The 23,544-nt window shown below is 66.6% G+C and overlaps 3 protein-coding genes across 3 annotated transcripts in view; 1 reads left to right on the top strand and 2 right to left on the bottom strand.

Moving 5' to 3' along the window:
• Positions 1–1,106: 1,106 nt before the first annotated feature.
• RFX1 (regulatory factor X1) lies at positions 1,107–9,705 on the top strand. The gene is given in 10 exon segments (XM_069881529.1): positions 1,107–1,304; positions 1,307–1,373; positions 2,630–2,735; positions 2,812–2,962; positions 4,790–4,834; positions 4,952–5,121; positions 7,540–7,693; positions 7,802–7,844; positions 8,396–8,954; positions 9,603–9,705. Coding segments are annotated over 10 exon segments (1,596 nt in total).
• A 433-nt stretch (positions 9,706–10,138) lies between these two features.
• Positions 10,139–22,009, bottom strand: DCAF15 (DDB1 and CUL4 associated factor 15). The gene is given in 16 exon segments (XM_069881521.1): positions 10,139–10,290; positions 11,692–11,807; positions 12,714–12,818; positions 13,616–13,701; positions 13,799–13,927; positions 14,035–14,177; positions 14,525–14,685; positions 14,687–14,933; positions 15,801–15,971; positions 17,960–18,089; positions 18,091–18,100; positions 19,196–19,302; positions 19,380–19,427; positions 19,429–19,516; positions 20,415–20,506; positions 21,861–22,009. Coding segments are annotated over 16 exon segments (1,827 nt in total). The 5' UTR covers positions 21,999–22,009; the 3' UTR covers positions 10,139–10,234.
• A 244-nt stretch (positions 22,010–22,253) lies between these two features.
• Positions 22,254–23,544, bottom strand: part of CC2D1A (coiled-coil and C2 domain containing 1A) — a 17,719-nt gene continuing 16,428 nt past the window's right edge. The window contains 1 exon segment of the mRNA XM_069881530.1: positions 22,254–22,511. Within this exon segment, the coding sequence (XP_069737631.1) occupies positions 22,254–22,511 (258 nt within the window).

Raw genomic sequence — 23,544 nt, forward strand, 5'->3', positions numbered from 1 at the left:
GTTTAGGGGTCCCGGGGGGGGTCTCTGGGGGGGGCTGGGGGGATTGGAGGAGGCTGGGGTTGTCAGGGGAGCTGGGGCAGCGAGCAGGAGGCATCTGGGGGTGTCAGGGGGGCTCGAGGGGGCTCGGGGAGTTTGGGGGTCGGGGGGGTGATGGGGAACTCAGGCAGCGAGCAGGAGGCGTCTGGGGGGATCGGGGGTTTGGGGGGGCTCTGGGGGGTTCTCTGGGGTCTTGGAGGTCTCTGAGATGTTTCTGGGGGGTCTGAGGGGTCTCAGAGTTCTCGGGAGGGGTTGGGAGGGCTCGAGGGGGTCTCTGGGGGTGTGGGGAGGCAAGACTGGTGGGTTTGTGGGGCGTGGGGGGGGGTGTCTATGTGGGCTGGGGGGGGTTCTGGGGGGCTGGAGAGGCGAGGGGGGGACTACGGGGGGATCTATGGGGAGTCAGGGGTTCTGGGGGCTACGGGGACCTCGGGCAGCCAGCAGGAGGTGTCTGAGGGTGTCGGGGGGTCTCTGGGGGTCTGGGGGTTCTTTGACGTCTTGCAGGGGTGTCAGGGGGTTCTCTAGGGGGTTCTCTGGAGGTCTGGAGGTTCTCTGGGGGTTCGTTGGGGTCTTGCAGGGTGTCGAGGGGGGGTCTCTGGGGGTCTGGAGGTTCTCTGGGGGTTCTTTGGAGTCTTGTGGGGTGTCGGGGGGGTCTCTGGGGGTCTGGAGGTTCTCTGGGGGTTCTTTGGGGGTCTTGCAGCGTGTCGGGGGGTCTCTGGGGGGAGGTCTCAAGGTTTCTCTGGGGGTTCTTTGGAGTCTTGTGGGGTGTTGGGGGGGGTCTCTGGGGGTCTGGAGGTTCTCTGGGGGTTCTTTGGGGTCTTGCAGGGTGTGGGGAGGGTCTCTGGGGGTTCTCTGGGGGGGGTCTCTGGGGGTCCGGGGGTTCTTTGGGGTCTTGCAGGGTGTTGTGGGGGGGGGTCTCTGGGAACATAGGAGAGAGGTTGGGGGGTTTGGGGGGGCTGAGGTGGGGGGGCCAGGAGACCCCAGGATGTTGGGGGGGTCCCAGGTGGGGGTGGGGGGGCCAGGAGGCATTTGGTGATGTCGGGGGCCTTGGGGGTGTTTGGTGGCGGGGGGGGATGCTGCTGTGCCAGCGGGGGCTGCGGGGCCGCGGTGACACCACGGGCCCTGGTGGTGCCGGGGGGTACCGGGGGTACCGGTGGTGGGTGACGGCGGCAGCGGGGTCCCGCAGGCTGGAGGAGGCGGAGAAGCGGCTGCCGCGGAGCCGCCTGGTCGCGCTGGCCAGGCTGGAGCCCGTGCGGCGCTGGGGCGCGCGACTGCGACCACGCGCTCCTACCAGGGGCTGGTGGAGATCCTCGTGCCCGACGTCCTGCGGCCCATCCCCAGTGAGACCTCCCCCCCCCGCCAGAGACCCCCCCCCCGAGGCCCCCAGCCCCACTGAGACCCCCCCGAGCCCCCCCCGAGGCCCCCAGCCCCACTGAGACCCCCCCCATGGCCCCCCCCAGAGCCCCCCTGAGGCCCCCAGCCCCACTTGAGACCCCCCACAGCCCCCCCCCCGAGGCCCCCCAGCCCCACTGAGACCCCCCAATGGCCCCCCTAGAGACCCCCAGAGACACCCATCCCACTGAGACCCCTCCAAGGCCCTCCTAGAGATCCCCAGTGAGACCCCCCCATGGCCCCCCCCAGAGACCCCCATCCCCAGTGGGACCCCCCCCATGGCCGTCCTAGAGACCCCCAGAGACCCCCATCCCCTGTGAGACCCCCCCAAGGCTCTCCTAGAGACCCCCCCGAGGCCCCCATCCCCAATGAGACCCCCCCCATGGCTCTCCTAGAGACCCCCCAAGGCCCCCATCCCCAGTTGAGACCCCCCCCATGGCCCTCCTAGAGACCCCAGAGACCCCATCCCCAGTGAGACCCCCCCCATGGCCCTCCTAGAGACCCCAGAGACCCCATCCCCAGTGAGACCCCCCAAGACCCCCCCTTCAGCCCCGTAGAGACCCTCAGACCCCCCCCGAGACCTCCCCCAACCCCTGGAGACCCTCATCCCCAGTGAGACACCACATACCCCCCCCAGAAAACCCCCCTGAGACCCCCCCCAGAAGCCCCCATCCCCAGTGAGACCCCTCCATAGCCCCCCAAGAACCCCCCCCCCCAGAGGCCCCTCCCGTCCCCCCATGTCCCCCTGTCCCCCCTGAGTGTCCCCTGTCCCCCCCAGGTGCCCTGACGCAGGCGATCCCCATGTCTCCCCCATGTCCCCCTGTCCCCCCATGTCCCCGTGTGCCCCCTGAGTGTCCCCTGTCCCCCCAGGTGCCCATGACGCAGGCGATCCCCCTGTCCCCCCATGTCCCCCCTGTCCCCCCATGTCCCCGTGTCCCCCCTGAGTGTCCCCTGTCCCCCCAGGTGCCCTGACGCAGGCGATCCCCATGTCCCCCCCACGTCCCCCTGTCCCCCCTGACTGTCCCCCTGTCCCCCCCGGTGCCCTGACGCAGGCGATCCCCATGTCCCCCCATGTCCCCCTGTCCCCCCTGACTGTCCCCCTGTCTCCCCAGGTGCCCTGACGCAGGCGATCCCCATGTCCCCCCCATGTCCCCCTGTCCCTCCATGTCCCCGTGTCCCCCCTGAGTGTCCCCTGTCCCCCCAGGCGCCCTGACGCAGGCGATCCGCAACTTCGCCAAGAGCCTGGAGAGCTGGCTGACGGGTGCCATGATTCACCTCCCCGAGGAGATGGTTCGCGTCAAGGTGGGGGGGCGCGGGGCTCGGGGGGGGCCCCGGGGCTGCCCCTCGCTGACCCCCGTCCCGTCCCCCAACATTTCTCCTCTCCAGGTGGGCGGCGCGGGGCGCCTTCGCGCAGACGCTGCGGCGCTACACGTCCCTCAACCACCTGGCGCAGGCGGCGCGCGCTGTCCTGCAGAACACGGCGCAGATCAGCCAGATGCTCAGCGACCTCAACCGCGTCGACTTCGCCAACGTCCAGGTACGGGGTTTGGGGGGAAACACCCCGAAAACGGGGGGACCGGGGGCCAAAGGCTCCAAAAATGGGGCTGATGGGGGGCAGCGGGGGCCAAACACCTCGAAAACGGGGGGTACCGGAGGACAAACATCTCAAAAATGGGTGTACTGGGGGGACAAAGACTCCAAAAATGGGGAAATGGGGGGCAGCGGGGGCCAAACACCTCGAAAACGGGGGATACCGGGGGACAAAGACTCCAAAAATGGGGAAATGGGGGGCAGCGGGGGCCAAACACCTCAAAAATGGGGGGTACCAGGGGCCAAAGACTCCAAAAATGGGGAAATGGGGGGGCAGTGGGAGCCAAACATCTCAAAAATGGGGGGTACTGGGGGACAAAGACTCCAAAAATGGGGAAATGGGGGGCAGCGGGGGCCAAACACCTCGAAAACGGGGGGTGCCGTGGGCCAAACATCTCAAAAATGGGGGTGCCGGGGGCCAAAGACTCCAAAAATGGGGAAATGGGGGGCAGCAGGGGCCAAACACCTCGAAAATGGGGGGGGTACTGGGAGGACAAAGACTCCAAAAACGGGGGGACCGGGGGCCAAAGACTCCAAAAATGGGGAAATGGGGGGGCAGTGGGAGCCAAACACCTCAAAAATGGGGGGTACTGGGGCCAAAGGCTCCAAAAATGGGGAAATGGGGGCAGCGGGGACTAAACACCTCAAAAACGGGGGGTACTGGGAGACAAAGACTCCAAAACGGGGGGACCGGGGGCCAAAGACTCCAAAAACGGGGAGAGTGGGGGACACTGGGGCCTAAACACCCAAAAATGGAGAGAATGGGGGGCAGCGGGGGCCAAACACCCCAAAAACGGGGAGAGTCGGGGGTCTGTGGGTCCCACTGTGTGTCTGTGTGTCCCGCTGCGGGTCTGTGGGTCCTTCAGTGGGTCCGTGTGTCCTGCTGTGGGTCCCGCTATGGGTCCGTGTGTCCTGCTGTGGGTCCGTGTGTCCCGCTATGGGGTCCGTGTGTCCTGCTGTGGGTCCCGCTATGGGTCCGTGTGTCCTGCTGTGGGGTCTGTGTGTCCTGCTGTGGGTCCGTGTGTCCCGCTATGGGTCCGTGTGTCCTGCTGTGGGTCCCGCTATGGGTCCGTGTGTCCTGCTATGGGTCTGTGTGTCCTGCTGTGGGGTCCGTGTGTCCCGCTATGGGTCTGTGTGTCCTGCTGTGGGTCCGTGTGTCCCACTGTGGGTCTGTGTGTCCCTGCTGTGAGCCCTGCTATGGGTCCGTGTGTCCCGCTGTGGGTCTGTGTGTCCTGCTGTGGGTCTGTGTGTCCTGCTGTGGGTCCGTGTGTCCCGCTGTGGGTCTGTGTGTCCTGCTGTGGGTCTGTGTGTCCTGCTGTGGGTCCCACTGTGGGTCCATGTGTCCCGCTGTGGGTCTGTGTGTCCTGGTATGGGTCCGTGTGTCCCGCTATGGGTCTGTGTGTCCCACTGTGGCTCTGTGTGTCCTGCTGTGGGTCCCACAATGGGTCCGTGTGTCCCGCTATGGGTCTGTGTGTCCTGCTGTGGGTCCCGCTATGGGTCTGTGTGTCCCGCTGTGTGTCCTGCTATGGGTCTGTGTGTCCTTCTATGGGTCTGTGTGTCCTGCTGTGGGTCTGTGGGTCCTTCAGTGGGTCCGTGTGTCCTGTTGTGGGTCCCGCTATGGGTCCGTGTGTCCCGCTGTGTGTCCGTGGGTCCTGCTGTGGGTCTGTGTGTCCCGCTATGGGTCCGTGTGTCCTGCTATGGGTTCTGTGTGTCCTGCTGTGGGTCTGTGTGTCCCTCTGTGGGTCCCGCTATGTGTCCACGTGTCCGTCCGCAGGAGCAGGCGGCCTGGGTGTGCCGCTGCGGGTCCCGCTGTGGGTTTGTGGGGTCCCGCTATGGGTCCGTGGGTCCCGCTACGTGTCCGTGTGTCCCACGGCGTGTCCGCGTGTCCGTCCGCAGGAGCAGGCGGCCTGGGTGTGCCGCTGCGGGGCCGCGCGAGGTGCAGCGCCTGGAGCAGGACTTCAAGGCGACGCTGCAGCAGCAACGCTCCCTGGAGCAGTGGGCGGCCTGGCTCGACGCCGTCGTCGCCCGCGCCCTGCGGCCCCATCGCGGCTCGGCCAGCCTGCCCCGCGCCGCCAAGCTCTTCCTGCTCAAGTGGTCCTTCTACAGGTGTGGGGCTGGGGGCCTCCTGCACGTGTGGGGCTGGGGGGGCTTCTGCAGGTGTGGGGCTGGGGGGCTGGGGTCCCTCTACAGGTGTGGGGCAGGGGGGCTCCTGCACGTGTGGGGCTGGGGGCCTTCTGCAGGTGTGGGGCAGAGGGGCTGGGGTCCTTCTGCAGGTGTGGGGCTGGGGGCCTTCTACAGGTGTGGGGCAGAGGGGCTGGGGTCCTTCTACAGGTGTGGGGCTGGGGTCCTTCTGCAGGTGTGGGCTGGGGGGGCTGGGGGTCCCTCTACAGGTGTGGGGCAGAGGGGCTGGGGGCCTTCTACAGGTGTGGGGCTGGGGGGCCTTCTACAGGTGTGGGGCTGGGGTCTTTCTACAGATGTGGGGCTGGGGGCCTTCTGCAGGTGTGGGGCAGAGGGGCTGGGGGCCTTCTACACGTGTGGGGCTGGGGGGCTGGGGGCCTTCTGCAGGTGTGGGGCTGGGGGCCTTCTGCAGGTGTGGGGCTGGGGGCCTTCTACAGGTGTGGGGCAGGGGGTTGGGGGCGTTCTACAGGTGTGGGGGGGGGTCGTGGGGCAGGGGGGCTGGGGTGGTCCTACAGGTGTGGGGGCGTGGGGTTTTGGAGCTGGGGATGTGGGGCTGGGGGGGGCTCGTGTGGTCCATATACAGATATGGGGGCTGGGGGTCTTGCTATGGGTTGTGCCCCACAACGTTTCCACTCTGGCTCGAGCCCCACGGTGTCTCCGCTGTGGCTCGTGCCCCATGGTGGTGCCGGTGCCACTCTGGCTCATGCCCCACGGTGTCTCCACTGTGGCTCGTGCCCCATGGTGGTGCCAGTTCCACTCTGGCTCATGCCCCCACGGCGTCTCCGCTGTGGCTCGTGCCCCACAGTGGTGCCGCTGCCACTCTGGCTTGTGCCCCACGGTGTCTCCGCTGTGGCTCGTGCCCCATGATGGTGCCAGTGCCGCTCTGGCTTGTGCCCCACAGCGTCTCCACTCTGGCTCGTGCCCCACGGTGGTGCCGCTGCCACTGTAGCTTGTGCCCCATGGTGTCTCCACTCTGGCTCGTGCCCCATGGCGTCTCCACTGTGACTCGTGCCCCATGATGGTGCCAGTTCCACTGTGGCTCGTGCCCCATGGCGTCTCCACTGTGACTCGTGCCCCATGGTGGTGCTGGTTCCCCTCTGGCTCGTGCCCCATGGCGTCTCCACTGTGACTTGTGCCCCACGGTGGTGCCGCTGCCACTCTGGCTCGTGCCCCACGGCGTCTCCACTGTGACTTGTGCCCCACAGTGGTGCTGGTGCCACTCTGGCTTGTGCCCCATGGCGTCTCCGCTGTGGCTCGTGCCCCATGGTGGTGCTGGTTCCCCTCTGGCTCATGCCCCACGGTGTCTCCACTGTGGCTTGTGCCCCACGGTGGTGCCGGTACCACTCTGGCTTGTGCCCCCACAGTGTCTCCACTGTGGCTCGTGCCCCACGGTGGTGCTGGTTCCCCTCTGGCTTGTGCCCCACGGTGTCTCCACTGTGGCTCATGCCCCACGGTGGTGCCGGTTCCCCTCTGGCTCATGCCCCACGGTGTCTCCACTGTGGCTTGTGCCCCACGGTGGTGCCGGTTCCACTCTGGCTCGTGCCCCACAGTGTCTCCACTGTGGCTCGTGCCCCATGATGGTGCCGGTTCCCCTCTGGCTTGTGCCCCACGGTGTCTCCGCTGTGGCTCGTGCCCCACGGTGGTGCCGGGTTCCCCTCTGGCTTGTGCCCCACGGTGTCTCCACTGTGGCTTGTGCCCCACGGTGGTGCCGGTACCACTCTGGCTTGTGCCCCACGGTGTATCCACTGTGGCTTGTGCCCCACGGTGGTGCCAGTGCCGCTCTGGCTCGTGCCCCACGGTGTCTCCACTGTGGCTCATGCCCCACGATGGTGCCGGTTCCACTCTGGCTCGTGCCCCCCAGTGTCTCCACTGTGGCTTGTGCCCCATGATGGTGCTGGTGCCACTCTGGCTTGTGCCCCATGGCGTCTCCGCTGTGGCTCGTGCCCCATGGTGGTGCTGGTTCCCCTCTGGCTCGTGCCCCACGGTGTCTCCACTGTGACTTGTGCCCCATGGTGGTGCCAGTGCCACTCTAGCTCATGCCCCACGGTGTCTCCACTATGGCTCGTGCCCCATGATGGTGCCAGTTCACTGTGGCTCGTGCCCCACGGTGTCTCCGCTGTGGCTCGTGCCCCATGGTGGTGCTGGTTCCCCTCTGGCTCATGCCCCACGGTGTCTCCACTATGGCTCGTGCCCCATGATGGTGCCAGTTCCACTCTGGCTCTTGCCCCATGGTGTCTCTGCTGTGGCTCGTGCCCCACGGTGGTGCCAGTTCCACTGTGACTTGTGCCCCATGGTGGTGCCGCCGCCCCTGCGGCCCGTGCCCCACGGCGTCCCGTGTCCCCGCAGCTCCATGGTGATCCGGGACCTGACCCTGCGCAGCGCCGCCAGCTTCGGCTCCTTCCACCTGATCCGCCTGCTCTACGACGAGTACATGTACTACCTGGTGGAGCAGCGCGTGGCGCAGGCGCGAGGCCAGAGCCCCATCGCCGTCATGGGCGAGGTGGGGTTGGGCTGGGGGGGGGGGGGGGGACACGGGGACACGGTGGGGGGGTCTTGACCCACCCCACCCCCCCCACACACACAGCCTCACGCTGCCCCCTCCCCGCAGTTTGCCAACCTGAGCTCCCTCAACTCGCTGGAGCCCGAGAAAGGTGAGAGCATTTGGGGGGGGGGGGTTCACTCTGGAGCCTAATGATGGCAATGGGGGGGGGGGTTAGTGTGTTCACTCTGGAGCCTAATGATGGCAATGGGGGGGGGGGGGTTAGTGTGTTCACTCTGGAGCCTAATGATGGCAATGGGGGGGGGGGGGTTAGTGTGTTCACTCTGGAGCCTAATGATGGCAATGGGGGGGGGTTAGTGTGTTCACTCTGGGGCCTAATGATGGCAATGGGGGGGGGTTAGTGTGTTCACTCTGGGGCCTAATGATGGCAATGGGGGGGGGTTAGTGTGTTCACTCTGGAGCCTAATGATGGCAATGGGGGGGGGTTAGTGTGTTCACTTCTGGAGCCTAATGATGGCAGGGGGGCTGTTAACTCTGGAACCTACTGACTGCAGGGTATGTAGGGGAGGGAGGGGGGGTTGTGTGGGGGGGGAGGGGTGTGTGTTAACTCTGGAGCCTAATGATGGGGGGGGGGGGGAGTGTTAACTCTGGAACCTACTGACGGCAGCCCTGCTTTCCCCCCCCCCCCCTTCCCCCCCCCAGACGAGGAAGAGGAGGAGGAGGAGGAGAGCGAGGAGGAGCCGCTGCCCCCCGAGCCCCCGGGAGCCCCCCGAGCCCCCCGCCAAGCTGCCCCGCTGGGGACGCCCCCCGGGGGCTCTTTGTGCCGCCGCTGCCCTCCAGCTGATCCCCCCCCCCCAAAAAAACAAAAAGCTTCGCCGCCGCCCCCCCCCGCAGCGCCCGGGGGGGTTGGGGGGGGCGCTCAGTGCCTTACGCAGCGCCGGGATCCTGTGCCAAAGCCCCCCCCCCCACCCCCCCCCCCCCAGCGGAAAGGAAGGGGGGGGGGGCACCGACCCCCACCCCCCCCCTTCCCCCACCCCCACCTGGGGAATTGGGGGGGGGGAGGGGGGCGCGGGGAGGGGGGGGGGGGCGACTTGGGGACCCGGGGAGGGGGGGGGGGAAGGGGGGGAAGGGGAGAGAGGAGGCTGGGACGCTGCCCACCCCCCCCCCCCCCAAGTGCCAACCCCCCCCCCCCGCCTTACGCCAGGGCCCCCCCCAGCATGAAGGGCCCCCCCCCCCGCGCTTCACACCCCCCCCCAATACAGCAACCCCCCCCCTCGCTTTGGGTGCCCCCCCCCCCCCGGCCCGGGACCCCCCCCCCAGGGGAAGGGGAGGGGCGGGAACCCCGTGGGAAAAGGGGAACCTGGGCTGGGGGGGGGGGGGGGGGATGCGACCCCCCCGCGGTCCCCCCCCCCCCCCCCCCCCCCCGCGGACGCCGTTTTCTACCTTTTGTAGTTTCTTAAGGAATAAAATCGCTGTGGACTTTGCCTCGGGCCCCAGGAATAAAATCGCTGTGGACTTTGCCTCGGGCCCCAAATCCCAGGGATTCAACCCCAAATCCAAGAGATTGAGCCCGAAATCCATGAGGTTCGCCCCAAACTCCCAGGGATTCACCTCAAAATCCATGATGTTCGCCCCAAAATCCCAGGGATTTGCCTCAAATCCAAGAGATTCACCCCAAACTCCTAGGGATTCGCCCCAAATCCAAGGATTCAACCCAAAATCCAAGCGATTCACTTCGAAATCCAAGAGATTTGCCCCAAACTCGTAGGGATTCACCTCAAAATCCATGAGATTCACCCCAAAATCCAGATTTGCCCCAAAATCATGAGATTTGCCCTAAATCCAAGAGATTCACTCTAAATCCAAGAGATTCACCCCAAAATCCATGAGATTTGCCCCAAACTCTTAGGGATTCACCCAAAGTCCAAGAGATTCAATGCAAAATCCCAGAGATTCACCCCAAAATCCAAGAGATTCACCTCAAATCCCAGAGATTCGCCCCAAACTCGTAGGGATTCACCTCAAAATCTCAGATTTGCCCCAAAATCCACGAGATTCGCCCCAAATCCAAGAGATTCACCCTAAAATCCAAGGGATTTGCCCCAAACTCCCAGGGATTTGCCCCAAATTCAAGAGATTCACCCCCAAATCCCAGGGATTCACCCCCAAATCCAAGAGATTTGCCCTAAAATCCCAGATTTGCCCCAAAATCCAAGGGATTCACCCCGGAATCCAAGAGATTCACCCCCAAAATCAAGAGATTCGCCCTAGAATCCAAGAAATTCACCCCAAAATCCAAGCGATTCACCCAAAATCCACGCGATTCACCCCAAAACCCCAGGGATTCACCCCAAATCATGACTTTTCCCCCAACCTCCCAGGGACGGCGCGACCAGATGGAAACGAGCAGGTTTATTTGGGGGGGGAGTCGTACCCACCCCCCCCCCCAGCTAAAACCCAACGGAAAAAAAAGAATAAAATAAAAAACAGAAAAAAAACCCAAAACCCCCAAATGGCCCCAAATCGGGGGGGTCGGGGGGGTCAGAGCACGATCCACGTGTAGCGCTCGGCGTCCGCTAGAACCTTCAGCGAGCAGCCTGGGGGGGGGGGGGACACACACACCCCTCAGGGCCCCCCCCCAGGACCCCCCCCTTTCCTCCTGAGCCCCCCTAAATCCCCCACGCGCCCCCCCCCCCTCCTCGGGCCCCCCAACTCCCTGATCCCCCCAACTCCCTGACCCCCCCAACTCCCTGACTCCCCCCCCCCAATATCCCCTTGAAACCCCCCCAGCCCCCCCCAATTCCTTGAACCCCACTGTGTCCCCAAAATGTCCCCTTGAGCCCCCCCCCCAACTCCCCCCCCCCCCCAAAATGTCCCCTTGAAGCCCCCCCGGCCCCCTCAATTCCTTGACCCCCCCCGTACCCCCCCAATTCCTTGACCCCCCACCCCAAACCCCCCTGTAGCTCCCCAATTCCCCCCATGACACCCCCAAATCCCACCCCAGCCCCCCAAACCCCCCAGGGCCTCATTCATCAGGGATTCCTGAGTCCCCAGCCCCCCAAATCCCCCCCCGGGACCCCAAAAATCCCCACCTCAGCCCCCCAACCTCCCCCAGGCCCCCCCAAATCCCCCCCAAACCCCCAAATCCCCCCCCGGGGACCCCCAATTCCCCCCCCGTGCCCCTCTAAACCCCCCAGGGCCTCATTCACCAGGGGATTCCTGAGTCCCCCAGCCCCACAACCCCCCCCAAGCCCCCAAAATCCCCACCCAAACCCCCAAATCCCCACCCTGACCCCCCAAACCCCCAGGGCTTCATTCACCAGGGGATTCCTGAGTCCCCAGCCCCACAACCCCCCCCAAGCCCCCAAAATCCCCACCCAAACCCCAAATCCCCCTGGGATCCCAAAAATCCCCACCCCAGCCCCCCAAACCCCCCTGACCCCCCACAACCCCCCCAGGGCCTCATTCACCAGGGGATTCCTGAGTCCCCAGCCCCCAACCCCCCCCCAGGCCCCCCAAAATCCCCACCCAAACCCCCAAATCGCCCCCCGGGGACCCCCAAAATCCCCATCCCAGCCCCCAAAACGCCCCAGGGCCTCATTCACCAGGGGATTCCTGAGTCCCCAGTCCCCCCAAAACCCCCCAACCCCCCAAATCCCCCCCCACGGGACCCCAAAAATCCCCACCCCAGCCCACCAAACCCCCCAAAACCCCCACCCAAACCCCTAAATCCCTCCCGGGACCCCCAAATCCCCCCCCCGTGTCCCCCTAAACCCCCCAGGGCCTCATTCACCAGGGGATTCCTGAGTCCCCAGCCCCCCAACCCCCCCCAAGCCCCCCAAAATCCCCACCCAAACCCCCAAATCCCCACCCTGACCCCCCCAAACCCCCCAGGGCCTCAGTCACCAGGGGATTCCTGAGCCCCCAGCGCCCCCAAAAACCCCCCAACCCCCCCTCCAGCCCCCCAAATCCCCCCCCGGGACCCCCAAATCCCCCACCCCTGTGCAGGGCCTCGTTGGTGAGCCGGTTGACGCCGCGGGCGGGGGGCTCGGGCAGCAGCCACCGCATCACCGTGTCCACACAGCCCTTGCGGTACCGGCTCCACACGCTGCCGCTGGGGGCAAATGGGGGGGGGGGTAAAAAAAAAAAAGGGGGGGGGGGGCAAAAAAATGAGTGGGGGGGGCAACCCTAATCTCTCAGCAGCCCCCCAAAGCCACCTCCAAACCCAGAATCGTCCCTTCAGCAACACAAACTGCCCCCCACCTACCCCAAAGCGCTCCTCTTAATCAGCCCCCCGCCCCAAAATGCCCCCTAAACTGCCCCCCCGGTCCCAAATCGACCCCAACTGCCCCCCCAGCCCCCTAAACTGCCCCCCCAGCAACACAAACTGCCACCCACCTACCCCAAAGCGCTCCTCTTAATCACCCCCCCGCCCCAAAATGCCCCCTAAACTGCCCCCCCGGTCCCAAATCGACCCCCAACTACCCCCCCAGCCCCCTATACTGCCCCCCAAACCCCCTAAACTGCCCCCCCCAGCCCCCTAAACTGCCCCCTACCTACCCCAGAGTGCTCCCCTTAATCATCCCCCCCGCCCCCAAATGCCCCCTAAACTGCCCCCCTGGTCCCAAATCAACCCCAATCTGCCCCCCAGCCCCCTAAACTGCCCCCCCCAGCAACACAAACTGCCCCCCACCTACCCCAAAGTGCTCCCCTTAACAACCCCTCCACCCCAAAATGCCCCCCAAGTGCCCCCCCACTCCCCCAAACTGCCCCCGACCACCTAAACTGCCCTCCTAGCCCCCTAAACTGACCCCCCCAACCCCAAAATGCCCCCCCAGCCACAAACTGTCCCCCCCATTTCTCCCCTGCATCCCCAAATCTCCCCCCTACCTTGCAATTCTTTCCCCCAGCCCCCCAAAGTGCCCCCCAGCCCCCAAATCTCCCCCCCACCAGACCCCAAATCTCCCCCCACCGACCCCAAACTGCCCCCCCCGACCCCAAACTGCCCCCCCCTCCCCACCTGGTTTGCCCCTTGACCTCGCTGAGCTCCCCGACGCCCACGGTGGCGAAGGTGCCGGTGCCGAGGTCCCAGGCGACCTTGAGGCTGGTGTGGTACGGGCGGGGGCTGGGGGCGACGAGGGGTCGGGGGGGGCAGTTTTGGGGGGGCAGGGGGGCAGTTTGGGGGGGGGTCGGGGCTCGTTCTGCCCCCTCCCCTTCACCGCAGCTGCCCCTCACAGTTGGGTGTGGGCTGGTTTGTTGGGGTCTGGGGTGTTTAGGAGGCATTTTGGGGGGCGGGGGGGCAGTTTTGGGGTGCGGGGGGGCAGGTTTGGGGTGCAGGGGGGCAGTTTTGGGGCGCAGAGGGTCAGTTTTGGGGTGCAGGGGGCAGTTTTGGGGGGCACAGGGGGACAGTTTGGGGGCTTGGAGAGCAGTTTTGGAGCGCAGCGGGGCAGTTTCGGGGTGCAGCGGAGCAGTCTGGGCGCACAGAGGGGCAGTTTTGGGGCACGGGGGGCAATTTTGGGGTGCAGGGAGCACTTTTGGGGTACGGGGAGTCAGTTTTGGGGCACGGGGCCCCCCCTCACCGCAGCTGCCCCTTGCCGTGGGGCGCAAAACCGTTATTTGGGGGGATTTGGGGGGCAGGGGAGCAATTTTGGGGCGTGGAGGGTCAGTTTTGAGGTGCGGGGGGGGGCAATTTTGGGGCGGAGGGGTCAGTTTTGGGGCGCAGGGGGTCAGTTTTGGGGCACAGGGGCTGTCGTGCCCCACTCCTCACCGCAGCTTCCCCTCGCCGGGGGGTGTAGGGCAGTTATTTAGGGTGATCTGGGGCGCAGGGGGGCAATTTCGGGGCCCAGGGGGGCAATTTTGGGGTGCAGAGGGCACTTTGGGGGTACGGGGGGGTCAGTTTTGGGGCGCGGGGCCCCCCCTCACCGCAGCTGCCCCTCTCCGGGGGGCGCGGGGAACGCGAGCAGCAGGAGCCCGATGTTGATGACGACCTGGTCGGTCTCGGGGCAAACCTGGAGAGCGGGACCCACAAATTGGGGGGGTCAGGGGTGGGGTTTTGGGGGTCCCCGGGGCAGGGGGGGTTCCCCGCTTTGTGCCCCACCCCTTCACCTCGAGGATAACGATGTCGTAGTCGCTGAAGGAGCAGAACTGGGGGGCCCAGGCGGCGTCGTTGCGAATCACCTCGTTAATGACGTACTCGAAGTCCAGCGTGAGCTGCTCGACCGTCAGGAACTGCCCCTGAGGGGGGGGACACGGGGGGGGGGGGGGGGGGGGGCCGCTGTGACCCCCCCCCGCACCCCAAAAAACACCCCCTGACCCCCCCCAAAGCTGCCCTCCCCTCAAACCTGCGGCGTGGCGTGTTGCCGCAGCGGCCGCAGGCTGCGACCCCGCAGGTCGGTCACCACGAAGGGCAGCGAGATCTTGTCGTCCTCCAGCTCTGGGGGGGGGAACGGGGCTGGGGAGGGGTGGGGGGGGCCCCCCAAAATGACTGTGTCATCAGTAGGCTCCAGGGTTAACACTCGGCCCCTAATCCATCAGTAGGCTCCAGGGTTAACACCCAGTCCTTGTGCCATCAGTAGGCTCCAGAGTTAACGCCGGGGGCCATCAGTAGGCTCCAGAGTTAACCCCCATCCCCTAATCCATCAGTAGGCTCCAGAGTTAACACCGAAGGCCATCAGTAGGCTCCAGAGTTAACCCCGGGGGCCATCAGTAGGCTCCAGAGTTAACCCCCATCCCCTAATCCATCAGTAGGCTCCAGAGTTAACACCGAGGGCCATCAGTAGGCTCCAGAGTTAACGCCGGGGGCCATCAGTAGGCTCCAGAGTGAACACTCACCCTCGGGGGCGGCGGCGGGCGCGGGGGGCTCCAGCACGTAGCACAGTTTGGTGTAGTTGACGTAACCCGGCTCGGGGGCCGGGGGGGGCGCTCGGGGCGCTCGGGGGGCGGCGGGGGGGGGCCTCTCCGGGGCTGGGGGGCCGGGGGGGGCAGCAGCGGCCCGGGGAGGCCGGGGGGGCCGCGCCGTCCGTGGCCTCCTGGGCGCGCCGGAAGATGTCGGCTACGAACTCCTTGGCTTTGGCCACCGCCGGGGAGGGCTCGTTGCCCGCCGCGCCCCGCGGCTGCGCGGCCCCCGGCCCCCCCGCTGCCTCCCCCGGCTCCTCGGGGTGCGGAGTGGCCCCCCCAGACCGGCGAGAGGCCCCCCCCGCGCCCCGGCGCCGGTACAGCATCTGCGAGGGGGCGCCGTCGCCTGAGGGGCGGCAGGGGGGGTCAGGGGGGGCCCCAAAGGGGTTTGGGGGGGGCTGGGGGGGCCAAGGGGTCATGCGGGGGCGTCTCAAAGGGGTTTCGAGGGAACTGGGGGTCCTAAAGGTTAACAGGGGGGGCCCCAAGGGGGTTTGGGGGGGGGCTGGGGGTTCCAAGGGGTAACAGGAGGGGGCCAAGGGGGTTTGGGGGTGCTGGGGGGCGGGGCAGGAGGTCCCAAGGGGTCATGGAGGGGACTCCGAGGGGGTCTGGGGGGGCATGGGGGAGCCAGGGAGTCCCAAAGGGTCATGGGGGGGCGTCTCAAAGGGGTTTTGAGGGAACTGGGGGTTCCAAAGGTTAACAGGAGGGGCCCAAGGGGGTTTGGGGGTGCTGGGGCGGGGGCAGGAGGTCCCAAGGGGTCATGGAGGGGATCCCAAGGGGGTTTGGGGGGGCATGGGGGGGGGGCAAGGGAGTTTTGGGGGGGACCTGGGGGGGCCAGGGGGTCCCAAGGGGTCACACAGGGGACCCCAAGGGAGTTTGGGGGTGATGGGGGGGGCAAGAGATTTAGGGCAGGGGGGCCTGGGGAGGCCACAGGGGTCCAAGGGGTTTTGGGGGTGACAGGGTGGGGGGCAAGAGTGGTTTGGGGGGGCCTGGGGGGGGGCAGGGGGTCCCAAGGGCTCACAGGTGTGGGACCAAGAGGGTTTGGGGGGCCTGGGGGGGGCTCCAGGGGCCCAAGGGGTTTTAGGGGGGGGCCTGGAGGAGACAAGGGGAACAAAGGGGTCTGGGGGGGGTGACAGGGGGTCCCCAGGGAGTTTGGGGGTGCTGGGGTGGGGGGTCTCGAAGGGTCAGGGGGGTCCGCGGCGGGGGGTGTGTGTACCGGGGCAGTGGACGGCGACGGCGCAGGCGACGAGGGAGAAGCTGGTGTTGAGCAGCACGACGCCGTCCTTCTTGAGCTGGAAGGCGGGCTGGAAGGTGGGGAAGGGGTACACCACCTGGAACTTGGTGTGCAGCGCGAAGCCGTGACGCAGGCACCGCGCCTGAGCATCCCCTGGGGAACAGACACCGCTCAGAGCCGCCGACGCGAGCAGAGAAGAATCCAGGGTGGGAAGGACCCACCGGATCATGGAGTCCAACCATCCCCATCAATCACCGACCCACGTCCCTCAGCACCTCGTCCACCCGGCCCTTCAACCCCTCCAGGGCAGGGGACTCAACCCCCTCCCTGTCCCAGGGCCCAGGGACCCTTTCCAGGAAAGATTCCATCCTGCTGTCCATGCGGAGCCTCCCCTGGTGGAGCTTGAGGCCGTTCCCTCTCGGCCTGGCCCCTGGCCCTGGGGAGAAGAGCCCAGCTCCCTCCTCTCCACCAGCTCCTTGCAGGGAAAGAGCAAGGAGGTCTTGTGTGGCTCAGCACGGTGTAGCCCAGGTGGCTCACCGTGGCCACAGTGGCTTGTGTGGCTCAGTACGGTTAAGCCCAGGTCGCTCACCGTGGCCACAGTGGCTCGAGTGGCTCAGTACGGTTCAGCCCTGGTGGTTCAGTGTGGCCACAATGGCTCAGTGAGGCCTTGGTGGCTCAGTGTGGCCACGGTGACCCAGTGCGGTGCAGCTTCGGTGGCTCAGCGTGGCCACAGTGGCTCAAAGTGGCCGCAGTGGCTCGGTGTGGCCACAGTGACCCGGTGCGGTGCAGCCTTGGTGGCTCAGCGTGGCCACAATGGCTCAGTGTGGCCCTGGTGGCTCAGTGTGGCCACAGTGGCTCGTGTGGCTCAGTACGGTTCAGCTCTGGTAGCTCAGTATAGCCACAGTGGCTCAGTGAGGCCTTGGTGGCTCAGTGTGGCCCAGGTCGCTCACCGTGGCCACAGTGGCTCGAGTGGCTCAGTACAGTTCAGCCCTGGTGGTTCAGTGTGGCCACAATGGCTCAGTGAGGCCTTGGTGGCTCAGTGTGGCCACGGTGACCCAGTGCGGTGCAGCTTCGGTGGCTCAGCGTGGCCACAGTGGCTCGGTGTGGCCACGGTGACCCGGTGCGGTGCGGCCTTGGTGGCTCTGTGTGGCCACAGTGGCTTGTGTGGCTCAATATAGTTCAGTCCTGGTGGCACAGTATAAGCCACAGTGGCTCAGTGTGGCCACGGTGGCTTGGTGTGGTGCAGATCTGGTGGCTCACCATGGCCACAGTGGCTCGTGTGGCTCAGCACGGTTAAGCCCAGGTGGCTCACCGTGGCCACAATGGCTTGTGTGGCTCAGCCCTGGTGGCTCAGTGTGGCCACAGTGGCTCGTGTGGCTCAGTACGGTGCAGCCCTGGTGGCTCAGTATACCCACAGTGGCTCGGTGTGGCCACGGTGACCCGGTGCGGTGCAGCCTTGGTGGCTCAGCGTGGCCGCAGTGGCTCGGAGTGGCCACGGTGACCCGGTGCGGTGCGGCCTTGGTGGCTCAGCGTGGCCGCAGTGGCTCGGAGTGGCCACAGTGACCCGGTGCGGTGCGGCCTTGGTGGCTCAGCGTGGCCGCAGTGGCTCGGAGTGGCCACGGTGACCTGGTGCGGTGCAGCCTTGGTGGCTCAGCGTGGCCACGGTGGCTCGGAGTGGCCGCAGTGGCTCAGTGTGGCCGCAGTGACCCGGTGCGGTGCGGCCCTGGTGGCTCAGGGTGGCCATGGTGGCTCGGAGTGGCTGCAGTGGCTCGGTGTGGCCACGGTGACCTGGTGCGGTGCAGCCTTGGTGGCTCAGCGTGGCCGCAGTGGCTCGGTGTGGCCACGGTGACCCGGTGCGGAGCGGCCTTGGTGGCTCAGCGTGGCCGCAGTGGCTCGGAGTGGCCGCAGTGACCCGGTGCGGTGCGGCCCTGGTGGCTCAGGGTGGCCATGGTGGCTCGGAGTGGCTGCAGTGGCTCGGTGTGGCCACGGTGACCTGGTGTGGTGCAGCCTTGGTGGCTCAGCGTGGCCGCAGTGGCTCGGTGTGGCCACGGTGACCCGGTGCAGTGCGGCCCTGGTGGCTCAGCGTGGCCGCGGTGGCTTGGAGTGGCCGCGGTGGCCCATGGCGGCGCGGCGGGACTCACCGGGGTGCGCGAGGGCGAGGTGGCGGCAGGCGGGGCAGTGGCGGGGGGCCGGCACGGCCACGGCGCTGACGTAGATGTCGCGGTGATTCTCGTCGCTCATCATCATCATGTTGACCAGGAGCCCGTTGGCCCGAGCGCGTGCTGCCGGCGGCGGAAACGGGGTGGGGGGACACAGTGAAAAAGGGGGGGATGTGGTGAAAAATGGGGGGGACGTGGTGAAAAAAGGGGGGGACGTGGTGAAAGAGGAGGGGACGTGGTGAAAGAGGAGGGGACGTGGTGAAAAGGGGGGGGACACGGTGAAAAGAAAAGGAGATGTGGTGAAAAAATGGGGATGCAGTGATAATATCAGGGGAAACATGGTGGAAAGGGGGGACACGGAGAAAAAGGGGGGGACGTGATGAAAAAGTGGGGGAATACAGTGAAAAAGTAGGGGAATATGATGATAAGAAGAGGAGATGTGGTGAAAGGGGGGGGCATGGTGGCAATAAGGGGGAGAACGGGGTGAAAAGGGGGGGACACAGTGAAGGGGGGGGACACGCAGAGAAAGGAGGGGACACAGCAAAGGGGGGGGACACAGCAAAGGGGGGACACAGAGCGAAAGGGGGATGCAGTAAAGGGTCGGGGGGACACAGGAAGGGGGGGCACAGAGTGAAGTGGGGGGCACACAGAGCAAAGTGGGGGACACAGCGAAGAGGGGGACACAGAGAAAGGGGGGGGCACAGCAAAGGCTGGGGACACACGGAGAATGGGAGGGACGCACAGGAAAGAGGGGGGACACAGAGGGAAGGAAGGGACACAGCGAAGCGGGGCACACAGCAAAGGGGGGGACACAGAGAAAGGGGGGCACAGAGAGAAGGGGGGACACACAGCGAAGGGGGGGACAGTGAAAAGGGGGACACACAGCAAAGGGGGGACACACAGCAAAGGGGGGGACACACAGTGAAAGAGGGGACACACTGAAGGAGGGGGACAGAGCAAAGTGGGGGACACACAACGAAGTTGGGGGGGACACAGAGCGAAAAGGGGGACACAGAGCGGAAAAGGGGGGGACAGAGCGAAAAGGGGGGGAAAAGAGCAACAAGGGGGGGACAGAGCGAACAGGGGGGATACAAAGCGAAAGGAGGGACGCAGTAAAGGGTGTGGGGAACACAGGATGGGGCGGGAACAGAGCGAAGTGGGGGACACACAGCGAAGTGGGGGGACACACAGCCAAGGGGGGGCGCAGGGGGGGCTCACTTGAAGCCGAAGACGAGCACGGCGGGGCTGTCGCCGGGCCACTCGCAGACAGTGAGGTACAAATCGCTGTAAATCTCCTCGTCCTGGAAGAGCCGCACCTGCCGCACCTGCAGGGAGGAGGCGCTGGGATTGAAGGGGGGGGGGGCCCACAAATCTGTCCGTGGGTCCATCCATCCGTCCGTACCAAGCGCAGTTTGCTGTGGACGTTGAACTCCCACCAGTAGAGGTGGTAAGAGGTAGAAGGAGAAGTCGTCGTCGCCGCCGCTGCTCGTGTAGGACAGGACGTAGCGGCCACACTTGGAGAAACCCAGGAAGATGTGCCTGGGGGGGGCAAACGGGGCGGGGGGGGCAGCTCCAGAGAGGGGCTGGAGAGACCCCCCAGAGATGGGGAGGGGGGGCCTGGTGAGAGAGAGAGACCCCCAGAAATGGGGAGGGGGGCTGAGAGGGAGCAGAGACCCCCAGAAATGGGGAAGCGGGGCTGGAGAGACCCCTAGAAATGGGGAAGTGGGGCTGGAGAGACTCCAGAAATGGGGAAGGGGGGGGCTGGAGAGACCCCCAGAGATGGGGAGGGGGGGGCTGGAGAGGGAGCAGAGACCCTCAGAAATGGGGAAGGGGGGCTGGAGAGACCCCTAGAAATGGGGAGGGGGGGGCTGGAGAGACCCCCAGAGATGGGGAGGGGGGGCTGGAGAGGGAGCAGAGACCCCCAGAAATGGGCGAAGGGGGGCTGGAGAGACCCCTAGAAATGGGGAGGGGGGGGCTGGAGAGACCCCCAGAGATGGGGAGGGGGGCTGGAGAGGGAGCAGAGACCCCCAGAAATGGGGAAGGGGGGCTGGAGAGACCCCCAGAGATAGGGAAGGGGGGAACTGAAGAATGAAGAAAGGTCTTTGAAGATGAGACGGGATCTCTAAGGATAAAAAAGATCCTTTGGGATGGGCGGGGCTAAAAATTGAGAGAGAAGTCCTCAAGGAAGAGAAAGAGACTTTGAAAATGGGGGAGGGGGCTTTAAGGATGGAAAGGGGGCTCGAAGTTGGAGAGGGGTGCGAGGATGGAGGTGAGACACTCAGAAATGGGGAGGGGGCTTTGAAGTTGGGGGGGAGTGCGAGGATAGCGGGGGTCTGACTAAAAGGGGATTGGCCGGGGGGGGGGCGCGGGACACACACTCCGAGATGGGGAGGGGGGCTGTGGGGGGGTCCCCGGCCCCCAGCGCTCACCCCCGCGCCCAGCGACGGCCTCGTCCGCGATGCTCTTGAGCGAGACGCAGACGCGGGGGGGCAGCTTGCGGAAGAGCCGGGGCGACAGCTGCCCGCTCAGCTTGGGGGGGGACACAGCGTCAGGGACCCCCCCCACCCTATCATCCCCCCCAACCCCATCATCCCCCCCCCCCAGCCCCATCATTCTCCATCCAGCCCCTCATTCCACCCCCCCAAGCCCCTCCCATGCTCAACACCCCCTCATTGCCCCCCCTCCCAAAAACCCCATCTCCTCACAAGTCCCAACCCCCCACCAGCCCCCCCCAAACACCTTCACTGGCCTCTGCACCACCAGCCCCCCCAACCCGAGGGCCCCCTCCATCACCCCCTAGACCCCAAATCAGTCCGTCCCCCGCAACAGCCCCTCACCCCCCCATGCCCCCCCCAAACCCCTCTCCCCCCCCAGCCCCCTGCAACTCGCTCCCAACAGACCCTCAGCCCCACCCCCGACAACAACCCCCCATTTCCCTCCCTCGCCCCCCCGACTTCCCTCACAGGTCCCTTGTCATCCCCCCCCCGAGATCCCAGACCCCTTCAGCGCCCCCCCCCAATCACAACCCCCCCTTTGCCTCCCCAACACCCCCTCAGGCACCCCCTAGATGCCCCCACCCCCTCAGAGGTCCCAGACTCCCTCACACCCCCTCAGCCTCCCTCTCAGACCCCTCCAACCACTCTGACCCCCCCAAAACTCCCTCAGACCCCAACCCTAGGACCCCCCCAGGCCTTTCACTCCTTCATACCTCCTCAGCCCCCCCCCAAGACCCTCCCAATCACCCTGACCCCCGACACCCCTTCAGAACCACCCCCCACAGCCCCCCCCCAATCACCCTGACCCCCCAACACCCCCTCAGCACCCCCCCTCACAAACCCCAACCCTAGGCCACCCCCCAGCACCCCCTAAGGCCCCAACCCCAGGACCCCCCCTCACCTCCCCTCATCCTGCCTCCAGCCTCCCCACCCCCTCACAGGTCCCAGACCCCCTCAGCCTCCCCCCTCAGACCCCTCCAATCACTCTGACCCCCCAAAACTCTCTCAGTCCCCCTCCCCACCCCAGACCCCAACCCTAGGCCACCCCCCAGCACCCCCCCAAGGCCCCAACCCCAGCCCCCCCCCTCACCTCCCCTCATCCTGCCTCCAGCCTCCCCCACCCCCTCAGAGGTCCCAGACACCCTCAGCGCCCCCCCCCCATCACCCTGACCCCCCAACACCCCCCAGGCCCCCCTCAGAGGTCCCAGACCCCCTCACACCCCTTCAGCCCTCCCCACCAAGCTCCCCCCAATCACCCTGACCCCCCAACACCCCCTCAGCCCCCCCACTCTCTCAGCCCCTGTCACCGCCCCCCCCCCCCCCGGCTTCACGACCCCAGACCCCCCCTCAGCCCCGCCCCCGGGCCTCAGCCCCAGCCCCCGCCTCACCCTGGCTCGCTCCAGCTGCCTCACGACGTGCTCTCGGCGGCCCCTCGGCCCCGACCCGGCCGAGCTGCCCCCTCCCCCGGCCGCCGCTCCCCGCTTCGCCCCCGCGGGGCCCCGCTCCGATTTCGAGCTGGGCGCCATTTTCCCCCCGGCCGGCCCCGCCGCCTTTCCGCCGCCACGGCCCCGCCCGCCGCGCGCGCCCATTGGCTGAGAGGGACTCTGGCCCCGCCCACCGAGCGCGCCGATTGGCTCCAGCGACCAGAAGCCCCGCCCACCCCCGCGCGCCCGTTGGCCTAGGCGGGAACCGCCCTAGCTCCTCATTGGCTGCGGCCCCGCCCCTCCCCGCGCGCCCATTAGCTGAAGCGGGAAGCGCTCGCGCCGCTGATTGGCTGTCAATCACCGCCAAGCCCCCGCCCCCTCGGGGCGCCGCGACCAATGGGAGCGCGCCGCCGCTTCTCCTCCCCCCCCCCCCCCATCCGCGGTTGCCATGGAGAGGCGGGCGGGGGAGAGGGATGCGGTTGCCATGGCGACGGGGATGCGCGGGGAGGGGATGAATTGATCCAATCGCAGCTTTTTCTCCTTAAAAACTTTATAGGGCGGTGGTCGAGGCGGCCCCCGGGCGCAGGCACTTCGGGGGGGGCCGCCGGGGGGGCTCTTGGAGTGGGGAAGAAGGGTCCCTGCCCGCCGGGGGGCGGGGGGGGCAAAGTGCTGGAGGGGGGGGGGGGGGGGCAAGGGCAACCCTGAGGGAGGGGGGGCGGTGTCACCCCTGCCCCCAAGGAGTTGGGGGGGCGGGAGGGTAGCAGCTCTGGTCCCTGTGATTGTCACAGCAGCGCCGGGGGTCGGGGGTGGCGTGGGGGGGGGGTCCCCAAAGCGCCTGCCCCCACCTGAGCCCGGCCTGAGGTGGGGGGGTCAGCGGCGAAGCTTCTGGAGCTGGAAGAGAAGAAGGAGGGGAAAGGGGGGGGTGTGGGTGAGGGGGGGGCCCCTAAGGTGGTGGGGGGGTCAATAGAGTGAGAGGGGAGAACCTAGAGGAAGGGGAGGTGTCCGCTAGAGGTGGGGAGGGGGGATGTTCCTTAGAATGAGGGAGGGGGTCCAAGAATAGGGGGGAGTCGTCTCTAGAGTGAGGGGGGGGCTAGAGTGAGGGGGAAGCTAGAGTGACGGGGGGGGCTAGAGTGAGGGGGGTGTCTAAAGTGAGAGGGGGGGGTCTCTAGACTAGGGGTGGGTGACCCTAGGTGTGAGGGGTGGGGGTCCCTACGGGGGGGGGGGCTCTAGAGTGAATGGGGGGGTCTCTAGAGTGAGGAGAGGGCCTCTAGAGTGAATGGGGGGGCCCTAGAGTGGAATGGGGGGGGCTCTAGAGTGAGGAGAGGGGCCCTAGAGTGAATGGGGGGGGCTCTAGAGTGAGGAGAGGGGCCCTAGAGTGAATGGGGGGGGCTCTAGAGTGAGGAGAGGGGGCCCTAGAGTGAATGGGGGGGGCTCTAGAGTGAGGAGAGAGGGCCCCAGAGTGAATAGGGGGGGTTCTAGAGTGAATGGGGGTCACTACAGTGAATGGGGGGGGGGTCTCTAGCTTGGGGTGGGGGGTCTCTAGATTGGGGTGGAAGGCATCTCTAGAGTGAGGGGGGGTCTCCGGGGGGGGGAGGGCAGCCCCCACCTCGCTCTCCACCAGGTTCCTCTTGTACAGCGCCTTCCTTGG

Source organism: Phaenicophaeus curvirostris, unplaced genomic scaffold (genome assembly GCF_032191515.1).
Source record: "Phaenicophaeus curvirostris isolate KB17595 unplaced genomic scaffold, BPBGC_Pcur_1.0 scaffold_51, whole genome shotgun sequence".
In the NCBI taxonomy this organism is placed as follows: Eukaryota; Metazoa; Chordata; class Aves; order Cuculiformes; family Cuculidae; genus Phaenicophaeus; species Phaenicophaeus curvirostris.